Source organism: Embiotoca jacksoni, unplaced genomic scaffold (assembly GCF_022577435.1).
Source record: "Embiotoca jacksoni isolate LCO1_2020_lvr unplaced genomic scaffold, fEmbJac1.0.p SCAF_137, whole genome shotgun sequence".
In the NCBI taxonomy this organism is placed as follows: domain Eukaryota; kingdom Metazoa; phylum Chordata; class Actinopteri; family Embiotocidae; genus Embiotoca; species Embiotoca jacksoni.
In genome coordinates, this window is record NW_027185271.1 from 148,116 (window position 1) to 171,342 (window position 23,227).

General features: G+C 40.5%; 1 protein-coding gene across 1 annotated transcript in view; it reads left to right on the plus strand.

The window, feature by feature from the left end:
• Positions 1-22,169, plus strand: part of galnt14 (UDP-N-acetyl-alpha-D-galactosamine:polypeptide N-acetylgalactosaminyltransferase 14 (GalNAc-T14)) — a 133,358-nt gene extending 111,189 nt beyond the window's left edge. The window contains exons 12-15 of the mRNA XM_069147237.1: positions 570-653; positions 3,144-3,285; positions 6,228-6,347; positions 20,656-22,169. Of these exons, the coding sequence (XP_069003338.1) occupies positions 570-653; positions 3,144-3,285; positions 6,228-6,347; positions 20,656-20,814 (505 nt within the window). The 3' untranslated portion in view covers positions 20,815-22,169. The remainder of the gene's footprint in view (positions 1-569; positions 654-3,143; positions 3,286-6,227; positions 6,348-20,655) is intronic.
• Positions 22,170-23,227: the final 1,058 nt, after the last annotated feature.

Consider the following 23,227-nt stretch of genomic DNA (forward strand, 5'->3'; position numbering starts at 1 on the left):
CTCTCGCACACATACACAAACACTCTCACACACACACTCTCACACACAAACACACACACACACACACACACACACACACACACACACACACACACACACACACACACATATACACACACTCCTGCATAGCTTGATCTTTCCTCGTCTGTGATGAAGAAAATCCACTTTAAAGTTGCATCAAGTTTAGTCACGGTTACTTTCTGCATGTAGCTCAGTGTCCATCTCATTAATATTAACATTATGTTATTATAGTACTATTATAATAATTTTAAACCGTCTGAAATGTCAGTGATTATCTGTCTGACACGTGTAAACACTGACATTTAATCATCTTGAAGGTTTTACCTGCATCTCCACATCACACACCTCCATTATTCATTTATTTATTTATTTATCCAGGCTGTACATTCGGTTTTATTATCTCTGTTAATTCTGTTCCCGTATGACTTCTCTCTGTGTGTGTGCGTGCGTGCGTCTGTTTCTGTGTGTGTGTGTGTGTGTGTGTGTGTGTGTGTGTGTGTGTGTGTGTGTGTGTGTGTGTGTGTGTGTGTGTGTGTGTGTGTCACCAGTATCCGAGGCAGAGTGGAACTTCGCAAGAAGCTCAAGTGCAAATCCTTCAAGTGGTACTTGGACAACGTCTACCCAGAACTCAAGTAAGTGTGTGTGTGTGTGTGTGTGTGTGTGTGTGTGTGTGTGTGTGTGTGTGTGTGTGTGTGTGTGTGTGTGTGTGTGTGTGTGTGTGTTATCAGTCAGTCCAGGGAAAGCTTGTGCTGACTGTGCCATATAAAAGCGTCTTATAAAATAAGATTATTTCTTTTTTTTACGTTTGTGTGTTTGTTTATTTTGCTTGTAAAGGAGAATGTTGCTGATCTTACATAAAGTTTACTTCACACACACACACACACACACACACACACACACACACACACACACACACACACACACACATATAAACTGTACACAGTTATATATAAACTGTACACAGTTATAAATAAACTGTACACACATCTGAGGCTCTGCTTTGTCAGCTCTGAGAAATCAACCTTCTCTATAACATGAAGCCCCAAATAATAAATAAACTGAGGCTGTATATTGTGAAAGATGAGGCACCATCAGGTTCGTCAGATGAACATTATTAAGGATTATAAATCAGGATTTCACAGAATATTCTGCTTCAATTGGTCTCTTATCTTCAAACTGAGTGACTACAGCTGCTCACATTCAATATTGAATTGATCAATATATTGATGCACATTCACATCTTTTATGAAGTCGCTCTGCAGGAATTATTCTCTTCACTGTGTGACTGCAGCTTTATGAAAGCAGCAAAATAACTTCCAATCACAGGTCAGACAGGCTGGAGATGCATGTAGCATGGCTGAGCTGTGTTTGGCTATTTAAAATAAAGTAGGTCAAAGGTCACAGTGAGAAAACACCTTCTAAAAAACCTCATTCACCTCCTGTGTCAAATCTCTCCGTCCTGATTGGCTGAGCTCCCAGCGGTCCTGGTTCCTCACACCCACACAACACACACAAACACACACACTCCCACCTACACACAGTCACACATTAATCCCTTTCATATACATACAACACACACATACACACACCTGTTGACACAGAAACCTTCAGGTTACACAAACGCTGTCATTTAAACACTTCTTTTCTCACACACACTTCAAAAAACACTCAGTTCAACACACTCAGTTCAACACACTCAGTTCAACACACACTCAGTTCAACACACTCAGTTCAACACACTCAGTTCAACACACACTCAGTTCAACACACTCAGTTCAACACACACTCAGTTCAACACACTCAGTTCAACACACTCAGTTCAACACACACTCAGTTCAACACACTCAGTTCAACACACACTCAGTTCAACACACTCAGTTCAACACACACTCAGTTCAACACACTCAGTTCAACACACTCAGTTCAACACACACTCAGTTCAACACACTCAGTTCAACACACTCAGTTCAACACACTCAGATCAACACACTCAGATCAACACACACTCAGTTCAACACACTCAGTTCAACACACTCAGTTCAACACACTCAGATCAACACACTCAGTTCAACACACACTCAGTTCAACACACTCAGTTCAACACACTCAGTTCAACACACACTCAGTTCAACACACTCAGTTCAACACACTCAGTTCAACACACTCAGATCAACACACTCAGTTCAACACACACTCAGTTCAACACACTCAGTTCAACACACTCAGTTCAACACACTCAGATCAACACACTCAGATCAACACACTCAGATCAACACACACTCAGTTCAACACACGCACGCACGCACGCACGCACACACATACACATACACACACACACACACACATACACACACACATACACATACACACACACATACACACACACACACACACACACACACACACACACACACACACACACACACACACACACTAACAGAGCCCTCCATCACTGAGGCTGGTGTTAATCCCCCAGAATGAGGAGGAGGAGCGATCTGACCCTTCAGAGGCAGGAGAACCTTTAACGGCTCGTTAAAACACAGATAGCAGATTGACTTAATGCTGCAGGGTTTAAGCCCCACGATTTCACCGCAGCCGAGAAATTAACCAGAAGTTTATCAGAGAGGACGAAACTTTCTGAGTAATGAGTTCGGAGAATCGTGGCCTTCAGCGGATTTCTTAAAGGTGCAACGCGTCATTTTTCAGCCGCTGATAAATGAGTGTCAGATTAATATCTATAAGTGGTTAATGAGATCTGCTGAGATGACGAGTCTCCTGCAGCCTCACAGTTAGATGGATTTGTTCTTAGATAGTAAAGACTCAGTTCACTCCAACTATTAAACACTCTCTCTTATTATTCCTGTTAGCTGAGGAGGACCAGTGGTCTGATCCATCCTCCGGTTCTCCTCATCTTGTGGTGACTCCAGGAAGAGCTGATTAGATTTTGGTGGTCATGTTTGTGTCCATGACAACCAGGACCAGGAGGCTCCTTGTCCTTCTTTCAGTGTCTTCAGACATGAGGCGCCTCACGCTGTCGTTCTGCTTCTGTACTCGGTGTGTTGTTTCCACATTCCTACAATCTGATGTAAAATACATCTAAAGGAAGTTTTGTTCCTCATCAGGGTTCCAGACGACTCAGAGTCGCGGTCCGGGGCGGTCCGACAGAGACAGAACTGTCTGGAGTCGCGGAGGTTGGACGGACAAGAGACGCCCGTCCTCATGTTAGCTCCCTGCAGCGGAAAGGAGGGCGTGGCCATCAATCAGGTACGTCAGTCAGGACTCAGAGATGCAGGGAGGACCGTTAGATACGGAGGATCAGCGGAGGACAACTGAAGATCTCATGGTTTTACAGGGGAACATCAATACTGTTTTATTAGAAGCATTTAAACATCCTCATGAACTGAGCTCAGCGGATCAGCCAGCTGCATCCTTCAGTTCTCACATGATAAAAACAGTATTTAGGATTATAATGATACTCAGATTATAGTCATCTTTCATGTCAGATTATTTAAAAATACTAATTATAACCAAAATGAAAACACATGATCAAAGATTCTTATTTCATTATTGTATATTTTATTCTAACAAGTTGTCTTATTGAGGTTATTTTATTTTTTTCATAACAGACCTGCCGACATATTCAATGTATACAATTCACACTTAAAGATTTTATGAATGGAGATAACAAAGTGTGTTTAGATCTTTAAGCTCCACCTTAACATCATCAACATCTGTCTGCTGATTCACTTCATATCATCTGGACCATCTGAAAGCTGCTGAAATATGAAGCCAGAGACTTCCTGTTTGTTACCTGACTGTGACTGAATGAGTGAATGTGCAGCGATGAGCTGGGAAACAAACAGACAAACAGATTTAAATGGAGGAACTGCTTCACCTCCATTCACCTCCGCTCACCTTCATTCACCTTCATTCACCTTCATTCACCTTCATTCACCTTCATTCACCTCCATTCACCTCTGCGTCTCCTTCCGAGGGTCTTCAGTAAATGTACGTACGTACAGACGTGAGACAATAATCAGGTTGGAGAAGGTGTGTTTCTGGTTCGGAGCATCATGTCAATGTACAATAAGGGTGTGTATGTGTGTGTCTGTGAGCGTGTGTGTGTATGTGCGTCTGTGCGTGTGTCTGTGTATGTGTGTGTGTGTGTGTGTACATCTGTGTGTGTGTGTGTGTGTGTGTGTGTGTGTGTGTGTGTGTGTGTGTGTGTGTGTGTGTGTACTGTAATTAATACCAGTTGAATTGTTATATTGCGTGTTTAGTGTGAGGAGGCTGTGATTGGTGCAGAGAGCTGAAGGCTGGAGCGGCCACGTATGTCTGGAAGGTTGCTGGTTCAAATCCCTGAACTCTTGAGGAAACCACAGGGAGGTGAGAGTCTGTTATCAGTGGAGCCCTGAAGGAAGCGCTCCGTCCCTGTTGGTTCATGTTCTGAAGTCGGGTTGGAGCTGGCGGCTCCCAGGTGGGAAGGTTTCTGAATTTAATGAATTTCATTCTGTCAGTTTGAAAAGTGAAAAAGCAGTTTTCCCTCGAGGTTGGCGAACATCCACAGCCGATCTAATTAAAAGCACATGAAAGGAAGATTGTGTTTTTCCGTCCTGACTGTCTGCAGTCTCCCTCCAACCGCTCATCACTGAAACACGTCTTTACACCACGAATGTCCAGTTTCAGGAGCTGAAGTATCGTTGAACAACCTTCTGGGAACTCAGGGTCTCACGTTTATGGCTGATGTGTGTGAAGAGGTTGATCTTTAACCAGGTGGTTTCAGGTGTGTAAACCTTCCTACCTGTACTGACAGCTGTCTGTCTGAGGATTGAAGTCTGTTTAGAGATGAAGATGGTTGAAACTCACCTGTTCATCCAGGTTGTAAATAAACTCCTTTTTAGAGAGAAGAATTAGATCTGTAGAGTTGTAGAGTACCTGTAAACCAGGAGGTTTTTACCTGTAAACTAGGAGGTGTTTACATGTAAACCAGGAGGTTTTTACCTGTAAACTAGGAGGTGTTTACATGTAAACCAGGAGGTTTTTACCTGTAAACTAGGAGGTGTTTACATGTAAACCAGGAGGTGTTTACCTGTAAACTAGGAGGTTTTTACCTGTAAACCAGGAGGTTTTTACCTGTAAACTGAGAGGTGTTTACCTGTAAACTAAGAGGTATTTACATGTAAACTAGGAGGTGTTTACATGTAAACTAGAAGGTGTTTACCTGTAAACCAGGAGGTGTTTACTTGTAAACCAGGAGGTGTTTACATGTAAACTAGAAGGTGTTTACATGTAAACTAGAAGGTGTTTACCTGTAAACTAAGAGGTATTTACATGTAAACTAGGAGGTGTTTACATGTAAACTAGGAGGTGTTTACCTGTAAACTAGGAGGTGTTTACCTGTAAGGAGTCTGATGATGGCCAGACACTCATCACTACACTACGGTTCATCATACACACAGATTCATTACATTACAGAGAGAACGATTCTCATTGTGAACTTGTGCACAACCCCACAGTGCCGTTTGCATAAAACGTTTTAGCTAGAAAATGCAAAATAAATACATCTAAATATGAATTTAATACAAATGTGGGATGAGATCATATAAAACAGAATATTGATGAGGGTGTAAGATTGATGGTATAAGAGGATTGAAATCCTGTATGAACCAGATGTGGAGCTGATGAGCAGGTCCTTGTTGTCTGCTGTGAGTTTGCTGTGTTGTGAACCGTGGAGGCTCCAGCAGAGAAGATATTGAGCTACAGGACCAATTAACCTCCGGTGTCATTCTCTGAGCTGCAGCTCAATAAATCAATCACACGGTGAAATAAACCGGCGGCGGTCAGATATTGCAGATAAAACACGGAGACCTCCCTGATGCTCCTGAATGGGACCGAATCCCTGCAGTCTGCAGAAGGAGCTGAACGCAGAGCAGCAGGTTGATGCTGCTGGTGGAGGATGGACACGTTCATCGGTCACGTTCAGCTGCAATGCTCAGCTGTCCACATACTTTGGCCCCGTGTTGTATTTTCACCACTAAATGGGACCAAACTGAATGTGTTCACCTCTTTGTGTCTTTGCCTAGAATTCTTCATCTTCCTGACTTCTTATCTTGTGTAGGACCAAAGACGTCCTCGGGAATGTCAAAACAAAACAACGGTTTAAAGAAAGAGAAGATAAACGCTGACTGACAGTTTGTGTCCTGCAGGAGTGGATTTACACGCACGGACAGCAGATCCGCCAGCAGCAGCTCTGCCTGGCGCTCTCCACCACCTTCCCCGCATCACAGGTGCTGCTGTTGCCCTGCAACATGGCGGACAGCAAGCAGGTCTGCACACACACACACACACACACACACACGCACACAGACACACACACACACACACGCACACGCGCACACACACGCACACAGACACACACACACGCGCACAGACACACATGGACGCGCACACACGCGCACAGACACACATGCACACACACACACACACACAGACACACAGACACACACACACACACACGCGCACACACACACAGGTGGTGCGTAGCTGCAGGTGAGTCACTACCGTTCATCATATCGCTAAAAAAAAAATCATCTAAATGTTAATTAATCCAACTAATAACAATCTAAAGTTACATTTATCTAAAGATGATTGTGCGCACACACACACACACACACACACACACACACACACACACACACACACACACACACACACACACAGACAGACACACACACACACACACACACACACACACACACACACACACACACACACTTGTCATTAGCCACTGGGCACCTTGACGGCGTCCCAGAATCCCCTGCAGCACAGAACAACCTGACAACCAATAAATCACCTGAGAGACAGACAGAGGGAGGAACAGGTGGAGAAGGTGAAGCAAGACAGACAGACAGGGAAGGGAGGAGGGGTTATTGGATGTGTGTGTATGTGTGTGTGTATTATTGGATGTGTGTGTGTGTGTGTGTGTGTGTGTGTGTGTGTGTGTGTGTGTGTGTGTGTGTGTGTGTGTGTGTATTATTGGATGTGTGTTTATTATTGGATGTATTATTGGTCAGTAACGAGGTGAATACTAATTGATTACTTTTAATTATCCGTCACTCTTCTTTCTTCAATTAAAAAGATGCAGCCCAGAACTGCTCTGCCAGTGTGTGTGTGTGTGTGTGTGTGTGTGTGTGTGTGTGTGTGTGTGTGTGTGTGTGTGTGTGTGTGTGTGTTGTTACAAGGCCTTACCACATCAAGATGACAGCAACACACCTCAGAGGCTCAGCAAAGACAATATGGCCGCTCCGCACCGACCCACACTGAAACAAAGACACAAAAATCACACACCGACACAAATAGAACACACCAACACAAATAGAACACACCAACACAAATAGAACACACCAACACAAATAGAACACACCAACACAAATAGAACACACCAACACACACCAACACAAAAATCACACACCAACACAAATAGAACACACCAACACACACCAACACAAATAGAACACACCAACACATACCAATACAAATAGAACACACCAACACAAATAGAACACACCAACACAAATAGAACACACCAACACACCAACACAAATAGAACACACCAACACACCAACACAAATAGAACACACCAACACAAATAGAACACACCAACACACACCAACACAAATAGAACACACCAACACAAATAGAACACACCAACACACCAACACAAATAGAACACACCAACACAAATAGAACACACCAACACAAATAGAACACACCAACACAAATAGAACACACCAACACAAACCAACACAAATAGAACACGCTAACACAAACCAACACAAATAGAACATGCTAAAATACACCAACACAAATAGAACACACCAACACAAATAGAACACACCAACACATACCAACACAAATAGAACACACCAACACAAATAGAACACACCAACACACACCAACACAAATAGAACACACCAACACACACCAACACAAATAGAACACACCAACACATACCAACACAAATAGAACACACCAACACAAATAGAACACACCAACACACACCAACACAAATAGAACACACCAACACAAATAGAACACACCAACACAAATAGAACACACCAACACAAATAGAACACACCAACACAAATAGAACACACCAACACAAACCAACACAAATAGAACACGCTAACACAAACCAACACAAATAGAACATGCTAAAATACACCAACACAAATAGAACACACCAACACAAATAGAACACACCAACACAAACCAACACAAATAGAACACACCAACACAAATAGAACACACCAACACACACCAATACAAATAGAACACACCAACACAAATAGAACACGCTAACACAAATAGAACATGCTAAAATACACCAACACAAATAGAACTCACCAACACAAATAGAACACACCAACACACACCAAAACAAATAGAACTCACCAACACAAATAGAACACACCAACACACACCAACACAAATAGAACACACCAACACATACCAAAACAAATAGAACACACCAACACAAATAGAACACACCAACACAAATAGAACAAACCAACACAAATAGAACACACCAACACACACCAACACAAATAGAACACACCAACACACACCAAAACAAATAGAACACACCAACACAAATAGAACACACCAACACAAATAGAACACACCAACACACACCAACACAAATAGAACACACCAACACACACCAAAACAAATAGAACACACCAACACAAATAGAACACACCAACACAAATAGAACAAACCAACACAAATAGAACACGCTAACACAAACCAACACAAATAGAACATGCTAAAATACACCAACACAAATAGAACACACCAACACAAATAGAACACACCAACACAAACCAACACAAATAGAACACACCAACACAAATAGAACACACCAACACACACCAATACAAATAGAACACACCAACACAAATAGAACACGCTAACACAAATAGAACATGCTAAAATACACCAACACAAATAGAACTCACCAACACAAATAGAACACACCAACACACACCAAAACAAATAGAACTCACCAACACAAATAGAACACACCAACACACACCAACACAAATAGAACACACCAACACATACCAATACAAATAGAACACACCAACACAAATAGAACACACCAACACAAATAGAACACACCAACACAAATAGAACACACCAACACACACCAACACAAATAGAACACACCAACACAAATAGAACACACCAACACAAATAGAACACACCAACACAAATAGAACACACCAACACACACCAACACAAATAGAACACACCAACACAAACCAACACAAATAGAACACACCAACACACACCAACACAAATAGAACACACCAACACACACCAACACAAATAGAACACACCAACACATACCAACACAAATAGAACACACCAACACACACCAATACAAATAGAACACACCAACACAAATAGAACACGCTAACACAAATAGAACATGCTAAAATACACCAACACAAATAGAACTCACCAACACAAATAGAACACACCAACACACACCAAAACAAATAGAACTCACCAACACAAATAGAACACACCAACACACACCAACACAAATAGAACACACCAACACATACCAAAACAAATAGAACACACCAACACAAATAGAACACACCAACACAAATAGAACAAACCAACACAAATAGAACACACCAACACACACCAACACAAATAGAACACACCAACACACACCAAAACAAATAGAACACACCAACACAAATAGAACACACCAACACAAATAGAACACACCAACACACACCAACACAAATAGAACACACCAACACACACCAAAACAAATAGAACACACCAACACAAATAGAACACACCAACACAAATAGAACAAACCAACACAAATAGAACACGCTAACACAAACCAACACAAATAGAACATGCTAAAATACACCAACACAAATAGAACACACCAACACAAATAGAACACACCAACACAAACCAACACAAATAGAACACACCAACACAAATAGAACACACCAACACACACCAATACAAATAGAACACACCAACACAAATAGAACACGCTAACACAAATAGAACATGCTAAAATACACCAACACAAATAGAACTCACCAACACAAATAGAACACACCAACACACACCAAAACAAATAGAACTCACCAACACAAATAGAACACACCAACACACACCAACACAAATAGAACACACCAACACATACCAATACAAATAGAACACACCAACACAAATAGAACACACCAACACAAATAGAACACACCAACACAAATAGAACACACCAACACACACCAACACAAATAGAACACACCAACACAAATAGAACACACCAACACAAATAGAACACACCAACACAAATAGAACACACCAACACACACCAACACAAATAGAACACACCAACACAAACCAACACAAATAGAACACACCAACACACACCAACACAAATAGAACACACCAACACACACCAACACAAATAGAACACACCAACACATACCAACACAAATAGAACACACCAACACACACCAATACAAATAGAACACACCAACACAAATAGAACACGCTAACACAAATAGAACATGCTAAAATACACCAACACAAATAGAACTCACCAACACAAATAGAACACACCAACACACACCAAAACAAATAGAACTCACCAACACAAATAGAACACACCAACACACACCAACACAAATAGAACACACCAACACATACCAATACAAATAGAACACACCAACACAAATAGAACACACCAACACAAATAGAACAAACCAACACAAATAGAACACGCTAACACAAACCAACACAAATAGAACATGCTAAAATACACCAACACAAATAGAACACACCAACACAAATAGAACACACCAACACAAACCAACACAAATAGAACACACCAACACAAATAGAACACACCAACACACACCAATACAAATAGAACACACCAACACAAATAGAACACGCTAACACAAATAGAACATGCTAAAATACACCAACACAAATAGAACTCACCAACACAAATAGAACACACCAACACACACCAAAACAAATAGAACTCACCAACACAAATAGAACACACCAACACACACCAACACAAATAGAACACACCAACACATACCAATACAAATAGAACACACCAACACAAATAGAACACACCAACACAAATAGAACACACCAACACAAATAGAACACACCAACACACACCAACACAAATAGAACACACCAACACAAACCAACACAAATAGAACACACCAACACACACCAACACAAATAGAACACACCAACACATACCAACACAAATAGAACACACCAACACAAATAGAACACACCAACACACACCAACACAAATAGAACACACCAACACACACCAACACAAATAGAACACACCAACACACACCAATACAAATAGAACACACCAACACAAATAGAACACACCAACACAAACCAACACAAATAGAACACACCAACACACACCAACACAAATAGAACACACCAACACACACCAACACAAATATAACACACCAACACACACCAACACAAATAGAACACACCAACACAAACCAACACAAATAGAACACACCAACACAAACCAACACAAATAGAACACACCAACACAAATAGAACACACCAACACAAACCAACACAAATAGAACACACCAACACAAATAGAACACACCAACACAAACCAACACAAATAGAACACACCAACACAAATAGAACACACCAACACAAATAGAACACACCAACACAAACCAACACAAATAGAACACACCAACACAAATAGAACACACCAACACAAACCAACACAAATAGAACACACCAACACAAATAGAACACACCAACACAAATAGAACACACCAACACAAACCAACACAAATAGAACACACCAACACAAACCAACACAAATAGAACACACCAACACAAATAGAACACACCAACACAAACCAACACAAATAGAACACACCAACACAAATAGAACACACCAACACACACCAATACAAATAGAACACACCAACACAAATAGAACACGCTAACACAAATAGAACATGCTAAAATACACCAACACAAATAGAACTCACCAACACAAATAGAACACACCAACACATACCAACACAAATAGAACACACCAACACAAATAGAACACACCAACACACACCAAAACAAATAGAACACACCAACACAAATAGAACACACCAACACAAATAGAACACACCAACACACACCAACACAAATAGAACACACCAACACACACCAAAACAAATAGAACACACCAACACAAATAGAACACACCAACACAAATAGAACAAACCAACACAAATAGAACACGCTAACACAAACCAACACAAATAGAACATGCTAAAATACACCAACACAAATAGAACACACCAACACAAATAGAACACACCAACACAAACCAACACAAATAGAACACACCAACACAAATAGAACACACCAACACACACCAATACAAATAGAACACACCAACACAAATAGAACACGCTAACACAAATAGAACATGCTAAAATACACCAACACAAATAGAACTCACCAACACAAATAGAACACACCAACACACACCAAAACAAATAGAACTCACCAACACAAATAGAACACACCAACACACACCAACACAAATAGAACACACCAACACATACCAATACAAATAGAACACACCAACACAAATAGAACACACCAACACAAATAGAACACACCAACACAAATAGAACACACCAACACACACCAACACAAATAGAACACACCAACACAAATAGAACACACCAACACAAATAGAACACACCAACACAAATAGAACACACCAACACACACCAACACAAATAGAACACACCAACACAAACCAACACAAATAGAACACACCAACACACACCAACACAAATAGAACACACCAACACACACCAACACAAATAGAACACACCAACACATACCAACACAAATAGAACACACCAACACACACCAATACAAATAGAACACACCAACACAAATAGAACACGCTAACACAAATAGAACATGCTAAAATACACCAACACAAATAGAACTCACCAACACAAATAGAACACACCAACACACACCAAAACAAATAGAACTCACCAACACAAATAGAACACACCAACACACACCAACACAAATAGAACACACCAACACATACCAATACAAATAGAACACACCAACACAAATAGAACACACCAACACAAATAGAACAAACCAACACAAATAGAACACGCTAACACAAACCAACACAAATAGAACATGCTAAAATACACCAACACAAATAGAACACACCAACACAAATAGAACACACCAACACAAACCAACACAAATAGAACACACCAACACAAATAGAACACACCAACACACACCAATACAAATAGAACACACCAACACAAATAGAACACGCTAACACAAATAGAACATGCTAAAATACACCAACACAAATAGAACTCACCAACACAAATAGAACACACCAACACACACCAAAACAAATAGAACTCACCAACACAAATAGAACACACCAACACACACCAACACAAATAGAACACACCAACACATACCAATACAAATAGAACACACCAACACAAATAGAACACACCAACACAAATAGAACACACCAACACAAATAGAACACACCAACACACACCAACACAAATAGAACACACCAACACAAACCAACACAAATAGAACACACCAACACACACCAACACAAATAGAACACACCAACACATACCAACACAAATAGAACACACCAACACAAATAGAACACACCAACACACACCAACACAAATAGAACACACCAACACACACCAACACAAATAGAACACACCAACACACACCAATACAAATAGAACACACCAACACAAATAGAACACACCAACACAAACCAACACAAATAGAACACACCAACACACACCAACACAAATAGAACACACCAACACACACCAACACAAATATAACACACCAACACACACCAACACAAATAGAACACACCAACACAAACCAACACAAATAGAACACACCAACACAAACCAACACAAATAGAACACACCAACACAAATAGAACACACCAACACAAACCAACACAAATAGAACACACCAACACAAATAGAACACACCAACACAAACCAACACAAATAGAACACACCAACACAAATAGAACACACCAACACAAATAGAACACACCAACACAAACCAACACAAATAGAACACACCAACACAAATAGAACACACCAACACAAACCAACACAAATAGAACACACCAACACAAATAGAACACACCAACACAAATAGAACACACCAACACAAACCAACACAAATAGAACACACCAACACAAACCAACACAAATAGAACACACCAACACAAATAGAACACACCAACACAAACCAACACAAATAGAACACACCAACACAAATAGAACACACCAACACACACCAATACAAATAGAACACACCAACACAAATAGAACACGCTAACACAAATAGAACATGCTAAAATACACCAACACAAATAGAACTCACCAACACAAATAGAACACACCAACACACACCAACACAAATAGAACACACCAACACATACCAACACAAATAGAACACACCAACACAAATAGAACACACCAACACACACCAACACAAATAGAACACACCAACACATACCAACACAAATAGAACACACCAACACACACCAATACAAATAGAACACACCAACACAAATAGAACACGCTAACACAAATAGAACATGCTAAAATACACCAACACAAATAGAACTCACCAACACAAATAGAACACACCAACACACACCAAAACAAATAGAACTCACCAACACAAATAGAACACACCAACACACACCAACACAAATAGAACACACCAACACATACCAATACAAATAGAACACACCAACACAAATAGAACACACCAACACAAATAGAACAAACCAACACAAATAGAACACGCTAACACAAACCAACACAAATAGAACATGCTAAAATACACCAACACAAATAGAACACACCAACACAAATAGAACACACCAACACAAACCAACACAAATAGAACACACCAACACAAATAGAACACACCAACACACACCAATACAAATAGAACACACCAACACAAATAGAACACGCTAACACAAATAGAACATGCTAAAATACACCAACACAAATAGAACTCACCAACACAAATAGAACACACCAACACACACCAAAACAAATAGAACTCACCAACACAAATAGAACACACCAACACACACCAACACAAATAGAACACACCAACACATACCAATACAAATAGAACACACCAACACAAATAGAACACACCAACACAAATAGAACACACCAACACACACCAACACAAATAGAACACACCAACACAAACCAACACAAATAGAACACACCAACACACACCAACACAAATAGAACACACCAACACATACCAACACAAATAGAACACACCAACACAAATAGAACACACCAACACACACCAACACAAATAGAACACACCAACACATACCAACACAAATAGAACACACCAACACAAATAGAACACACCAACACACACCAACACAAATAGAACACACCAACACACACCAACACAAATAGAACACACCAACACACACCAATACAAATAGAACACACCAACACAAATAGAACACACCAACACAAACCAACACAAATAGAACACACCAACACACACCAACACAAATAGAACACACCAACACACACCAACACAAATATAACACACCAACACACACCAACACAAATAGAACACACCAACACAAACCAACACAAATAGAACACACCAACACAAACCAACACAAATAGAACACACCAACACAAATAGAACACACCAACACAAACCAACACAAATAGAACACACCAACACAAATAGAACACACCAACACAAACCAACACAAATAGAACACACCAACACAAATAGAACACACCAACACAAATAGAACACACCAACACAAACCAACACAAATAGAACACACCAACACAAATAGAACACACCAACACAAACCAACACAAATAGAACACACCAACACAAATAGAACACACCAACACAAATAGAACACACCAACACAAACCAACACAAATAGAACACACCAACACAAACCAACACAAATAGAACACACCAACACAAATAGAACACACCAACACAAACCAACACAAAAAGAACACACCAACACAAATAGAACACACCAACACACACCAATACAAATAGAACACACCAACACAAATAGAACACGCTAACACAAATAGAACATGCTAAAATACACCAACACAAATAGAACTCACCAACACAAATAGAACACACCAACACACACCAAAACAAATAGAACTCACCAACACAAATAGAACACACCAACATACACCAACACAAATAGAACACACCAACACATACCAATACAAATAGAACACACCAACACAAATAGAACACACCAACACAAATAGAACACACCAACACACACCAACACAAATAGAACACACCAACACAAACCAACACAAATAGAACACACCAACACACACCAACACAAATAGAACACACCAACACATACCAACACAAATAGAACACACCAACACAAATAGAACACACCAACACACACCAACACAAATAGAACACACCAACACAAACCAACACAAATAGAACACACCAACACAAATAGAACACACCAACACAAACCAACACAAATAGAACACACCAACACAAATAGAACACACCAACACAAATAGAACACACCAACACAAATAGAACACACCAACACAAACCAACACAAATAGAACACACCAACACACACCAACACACACCAACACAAATAGAACACACCAACACACACCAACACAAATAGAACACACCAACACACACCAACACAAATAGAACACACCAACACAAACCAACACAAATAGAACACACCAACACAAACCAACACAAATAGAACACACCAACACAAACCAATACAAATAGAACACACCAACACAAATAGAACACACCAACACAAACCAACACAAATAGAACACACCAACACAAACCAACACAAATAGAAAACACTAACACAAATAGAACACACCAACACAAATAGAACACACCAACACAAACCAACACAAATAGAACACGCTAACACAAACCAACACAAATAGAACATGCTAAAATACACCAACACAAATAGAACACACCAACACAAATAGAACACACCAACACAAACCAACACAAATAGAACACACCAACACAAACCAACACAAATAGAACACGCTAACACAAACCAACACAAATAGAACACACCAACACACACCAACACAAATAGAACACACCAACACACACCAACACAAATAGAACACACCAACACACACCAATACAAATAGAACACACCAACACAAATAGAACACACCAACACAAACCAACACAAATAGAACACACCAACACAAATAGAACACACCAACACAAACCAACACAAATAGAACACACCAACACAAATAGAACACACCAACACAAATAGAACACACCAACACAAATAGAACACGCTAACACAAACCAACACAAATAGAACATGCTAAAATACACCAACACAAATAGAACACACCAACACAAATAGAACACACCAACACAAACCAACACAAATAGAACATGCTAAAATACACCAACACAAATAGAACACACCAACACAAACCAACACAAATACAACACACCAACACAAACCAACACAAATAGAACACACCAACACAAACCAACACAAATAGAACACGCTAACACAAACCAACACAAATAGAACATGCTAAAATACAACAACACAAATAGAACACACCAACACAAACCAACACAAATAGAACACACCAACACAAATAGAACACACCAACACAAATAGAACACACCAACACAAATAGAACACACCAACACAAATAGAACACATCAACACAAATAGAGCACACCAACACAAATAGAACACACCAACACAAATAGAACACACCAACACAAACCAACACAAATAGAACACACCAACACAAATAGAACACACCAACACAAATAGAACACACCAACACAAATAGAACACACCAACACAAATAGAACACACCAACACAAACCAACACAAATAGAACACACCAACACAAATAGAACACACCAACACACACCAACACAAATAGAACACACCAACACAAACCAACACAAATAGAACACACCAACACAAATAGAACACACCAACACAAATAGAACACACCAACACAAATAGAACACACCAACACATACCAACACAAATAGAACACACCAACACAAATAGAACACACCAACACACACCAACACAAATAGAACACACCAACACAAACCAACACAAATAGAACACACCAACACAAATAGAACACACCAACACAAACCAACACAAATAGAACACACCAACACAAATAGAACACACCAACACAAATAGAACACACCAACACAAATAGAACACACCAACACAAACCAACACAAATAGAACACACCAACACACACCAACACACACCAACACAAATAGAACACACCAACACACACCAACACAAATAGAACACACCAACACACACCAACACAAATAGAACACACCAACACAAACCAACACAAATAGAACACACCAACACAAACCAACACAAATAGAACACACCAACACAAACCAATACAAATAGAACACACCAACACAAATAGAACACACCAACACAAACCAACACAAATAGAACACACCAACACAAACCAACACAAATAGAAAACACTAACACAAATAGAACACACCAACACAAATAGAACACACCAACACAAACCAACACAAATAGAACACGCTAACACAAACCAACACAAATAGAACATGCTAAAATACACCAACACAAATAGAACACACCAACACAAATAGAACACACCAACACAAACCAACACAAATAGAACACACCAACACAAACCAACACAAATAGAACACGCTAACACAAACCAACACAAATAGAACACACCAACACACACCAACACAAATAGAACACACCAACACACACCAACACAAATAGAACACACCAACACACACCAATACAAATAGAACACACCAACACAAATAGAACACACCAACACAAACCAACACAAATAGAACACACCAACACAAATAGAACACACCAACACAAACCAACACAAATAGAACACACCAACACAAATAGAACACACCAACACAAATAGAACACACCAACACAAATAGAACACGCTAACACAAACCAACACAAATAGAACATGCTAAAATACACCAACACAAATAGAACACACCAACACAAATAGAACACACCAACACAAACCAACACAAATAGAACATGCTAAAATACACCAACACAAATAGAACACACCAACACAAACCAACACAAATACAACACACCAACACAAACCAACACAAATAGAACACACCAACACAAACCAACACAAATAGAACACGCTAACACAAACCAACACAAATAGAACATGCTAAAATACAACAACACAAATAGAACACACCAACACAAACCAACACAAATAGAACACACCAACACAAATAGAACACACCAACACAAATAGAACACACCAACACAAATAGAACACACCAACACAAATAGAACACATCAACACAAATAGAGCACACCAACACAAATAGAACACACCAACACAAATAGAACACACCAACACAAACCAACACAAATAGAACACACCAACACAAATAGAACACACCAACACAAATAGAACACACCAACACAAATAGAACACACCAACACAAATAGAACACGTGCATTCTTTCCTCAGGTTTCTTCTCTCTCTTCCACTGGTGACGTTCAGACTGATAAAAGACTCTTTTCATGTCTCATCAGATCTGCTGCTTTGTTTTCAGCTATGAATAATACACACACACACACACACACACACACACACACACACACACACACACACACACACACACACAGTTTGAGTTTGGTCAGAGCTGCTTCATGGTAGAAGAAGGGAGAGCCCTCCATCTAGTGGTGACTGAGGGGAATCACAGTCTGTCCTTCATGAACAATGTTGATCAGTAGATTTAATGTATTTAATGTATACATGTATATCCATCCATCCATTATCTAAACCCACTTTATCCTGAACAGGAGCCTTATATATATATATACATATATATTTAGATATATAAACATGTATGTATATATATATATATGTATATACAAGGCAGATATATGTTTCCAGGAATCAGAACACTCGTTTGAACATCTGGCTCTCTGTCGTAACCTCCGACCTGTGATGTGCTGTCAAACTCTAAATTCCACGTGATCATACGCATGACACGTTCTCCACGTGATCACACGTATGACACGTTCTCCACGTGAGTTCTCCACGTGATCACACGTAAGACATGTTCTCCACGTGATCACACGTATGACACGTTCTCAACGTGCTGCAACATATAATCAGATGAGGAATATATGTGGAAAGGTTTTCATGTGAATCTACGTGTGCTTCACACATGACACCATGAAGATGTTTTCCATATGTTTCTCCACGTGATTTTTCGGAACTGTTGCATGTTCGTTTCCCGTGTTTCATGTTGCTACCGTGTTTCTGTCTTGTGTCCTGCAGCGCTGGCAGAAGTCGGGGACTCACCTGGAGCACCTGGTGTCCCGGTTCTGCCTGGACTCGGAGATGGCGCTGGACGGATTGGACTCCTCCCGGATGCTGGTCATCAGCCCCTGTGAACTCAGCGCCTACACACAGAGATGGGAAGTCCCCTTCTCCTGACCCCTGACCCCTGACCCTGTGACCTTTCACCCACCCCGCCACACCCAGAGACAGAAGCTGGGACAGACAGAGGAGCGACGAGCCATCGCGTGACGCTGCGGCGTCGAGGATGTTTGAGTAAAATCGTGATTCACTGAAGAGCTGCTTGATATGTTTCAGAAGAGGAAACATGCGACACACGTGTTGATTTGATGTGTTGGTGTGAAGAGTTCAACCAAGTGCACCTTAAAACTGTCAAAGAGCTGAGTCGTCATCTTTTACAATCAGGTGGTCCAGAATTTAAAAGAAGCACAAGTGGAGTCAAAGACGTAACTTTCACTCGACGTGTGACCGAGAACGACCCGACTGAAGCAGCACAGCATCCTCATCCACGTTTGTTGACCTTTGACCTCTATCGTCAAGAAGACATCAAATCATCTCAAATAAACTGACAGAATAAAGTGATTTTATTCAGTAAGGAGGACCTTTAATCATTTTAAAATTGTATTTTCATTCTCTGTGGCTGGTTGGAAGACCAGTATTATCCATAATCCTTTGCATCATGCAGCTGATTTAACGGCAGGAGGGAGAAGATGTGGGAGAGACTGCGAGACTCAAAGACTCGGAGACTCAGAGACTCAAAGATTCGGAGACTCAGAGACGGACGGACCGCGGAGGGGACACCGAACCTGGACATTAGACATTCAGAGAAACTCAAACAGAGATCCAATATGATACTGACACACACACACACACCACAGACACACAGACAGACACACACAGACACACGCAGACACACACACACACACACACACACACTCACACACACACTCACACACACACACACTCACACACTCACACACACACACACACACTCACACACACTCACACACTCACACACACACACACACTCACACACACTCACACACACACACACACCACAGACACACGCAGACACACACACACACACACACACCACAGACACACACACAGACACACAGACACACACACAGACACACAGACACACACACACAGGTAGAAGAGAGGAAACACGTGACAGCAGTGAGAGAATTTGAATATTTGCTGCTCCATCAGCTGATTTCTGTAGTTCTGTGCTGCAGCTGTCCTCTGGGGGGCGCTGCTGTGCATGAAAGGATTTCTACAGACTTTACCTGGAGGAGGACTTGGACTCAAGATGGGACACACGGTTCTGGTCATGAAGGGGTGGAGGTCTCACACGGTTCTGGTCATGAAGGGGTGGAGGTTGTGGAACCTCTCTGAGGTCGTGTTGAACATCTGATCTAAAACTTTCTAATTTTGGATTAAACTGCTCACATTAAAGTTTCCTGTTGGACTGAATAAACCTTTTATAACGATCTCTATTTATTCTAATTATTCTAATGGCTGTTATGTTGGAACACACACACACACACACACACACACACACACACACACACACACACACACCCAGAGGGGGGATGTGTGCCCCCTCCTCTCTGCTTCTCCCTGACAGCTTCATCCTATGACGTCACCTCGTAGAAGAACATGAGAAGCTGACATGTGACGTTTCAGCACCGTGAGTACAACGAGCTCTTCATTCCTCTGAAACTCTACGAGCCTGCTGCTTCTCGTGTTTCACTTTATTCACCGTTTTCAGGAATTTAGACAAAACAACAAATATTCACTTCCGATGAAATCGTGACATTTCTGGATGCGCTCGATGAAAAAAATAGATATTTTAAATGTGGACTACGTTTCCAGTCGGTCCACTTTTGCTGCCGTACCGACCGGATGTAGTCCGGTCACTGACTCGTGTGACATCATCAATGTTCAGCACCGGAGGAGAAAGACTACAAGTTCCAGCGCGAGGGGCTCAGAAGCGGCTCGAGCAGTGATGCCTTTGAGTGCCTTCGGTACTATTTGAGTTACAGGATATCCTGGTGAAAGGAGACATTTATTTTAAAATTACAATAAATTGGAAGAGATGTCGCAAGACGAACATTAAAACCCATTTCAACCGATATTAAAAAAGTATTTTATTTGGTTACTTTAGCTATTTAAACCAATTTTATACGCTGCTCCAAAAAATAAAGGGAACACTTAAACAACACATCCTAGATCTCAATGAATGAAATATTCCAGTTCAAATCTTTATTCATTACATAGTGGAATGTGTTGAGAACAAGATAACATCAGAATGATCAATGGAAATCAAAATCATTATCCATGGAGGTCTGGATTCAAAATCATACTCCAAATAAAAGTGGAAAAATCAGATCACAGGCTGATCCAACTTCTGTGGAGATTCTTGAAGACAAGTCCAAATGAGTCTCAGTAGTGTGTGTGTCCTCCACGTGCCTGTATCACTCCCTACAACGCCTGGGCATGCTCCTGATGAGACCACGGATGTTCTCCTGAGGGATCTCCTCCCAGA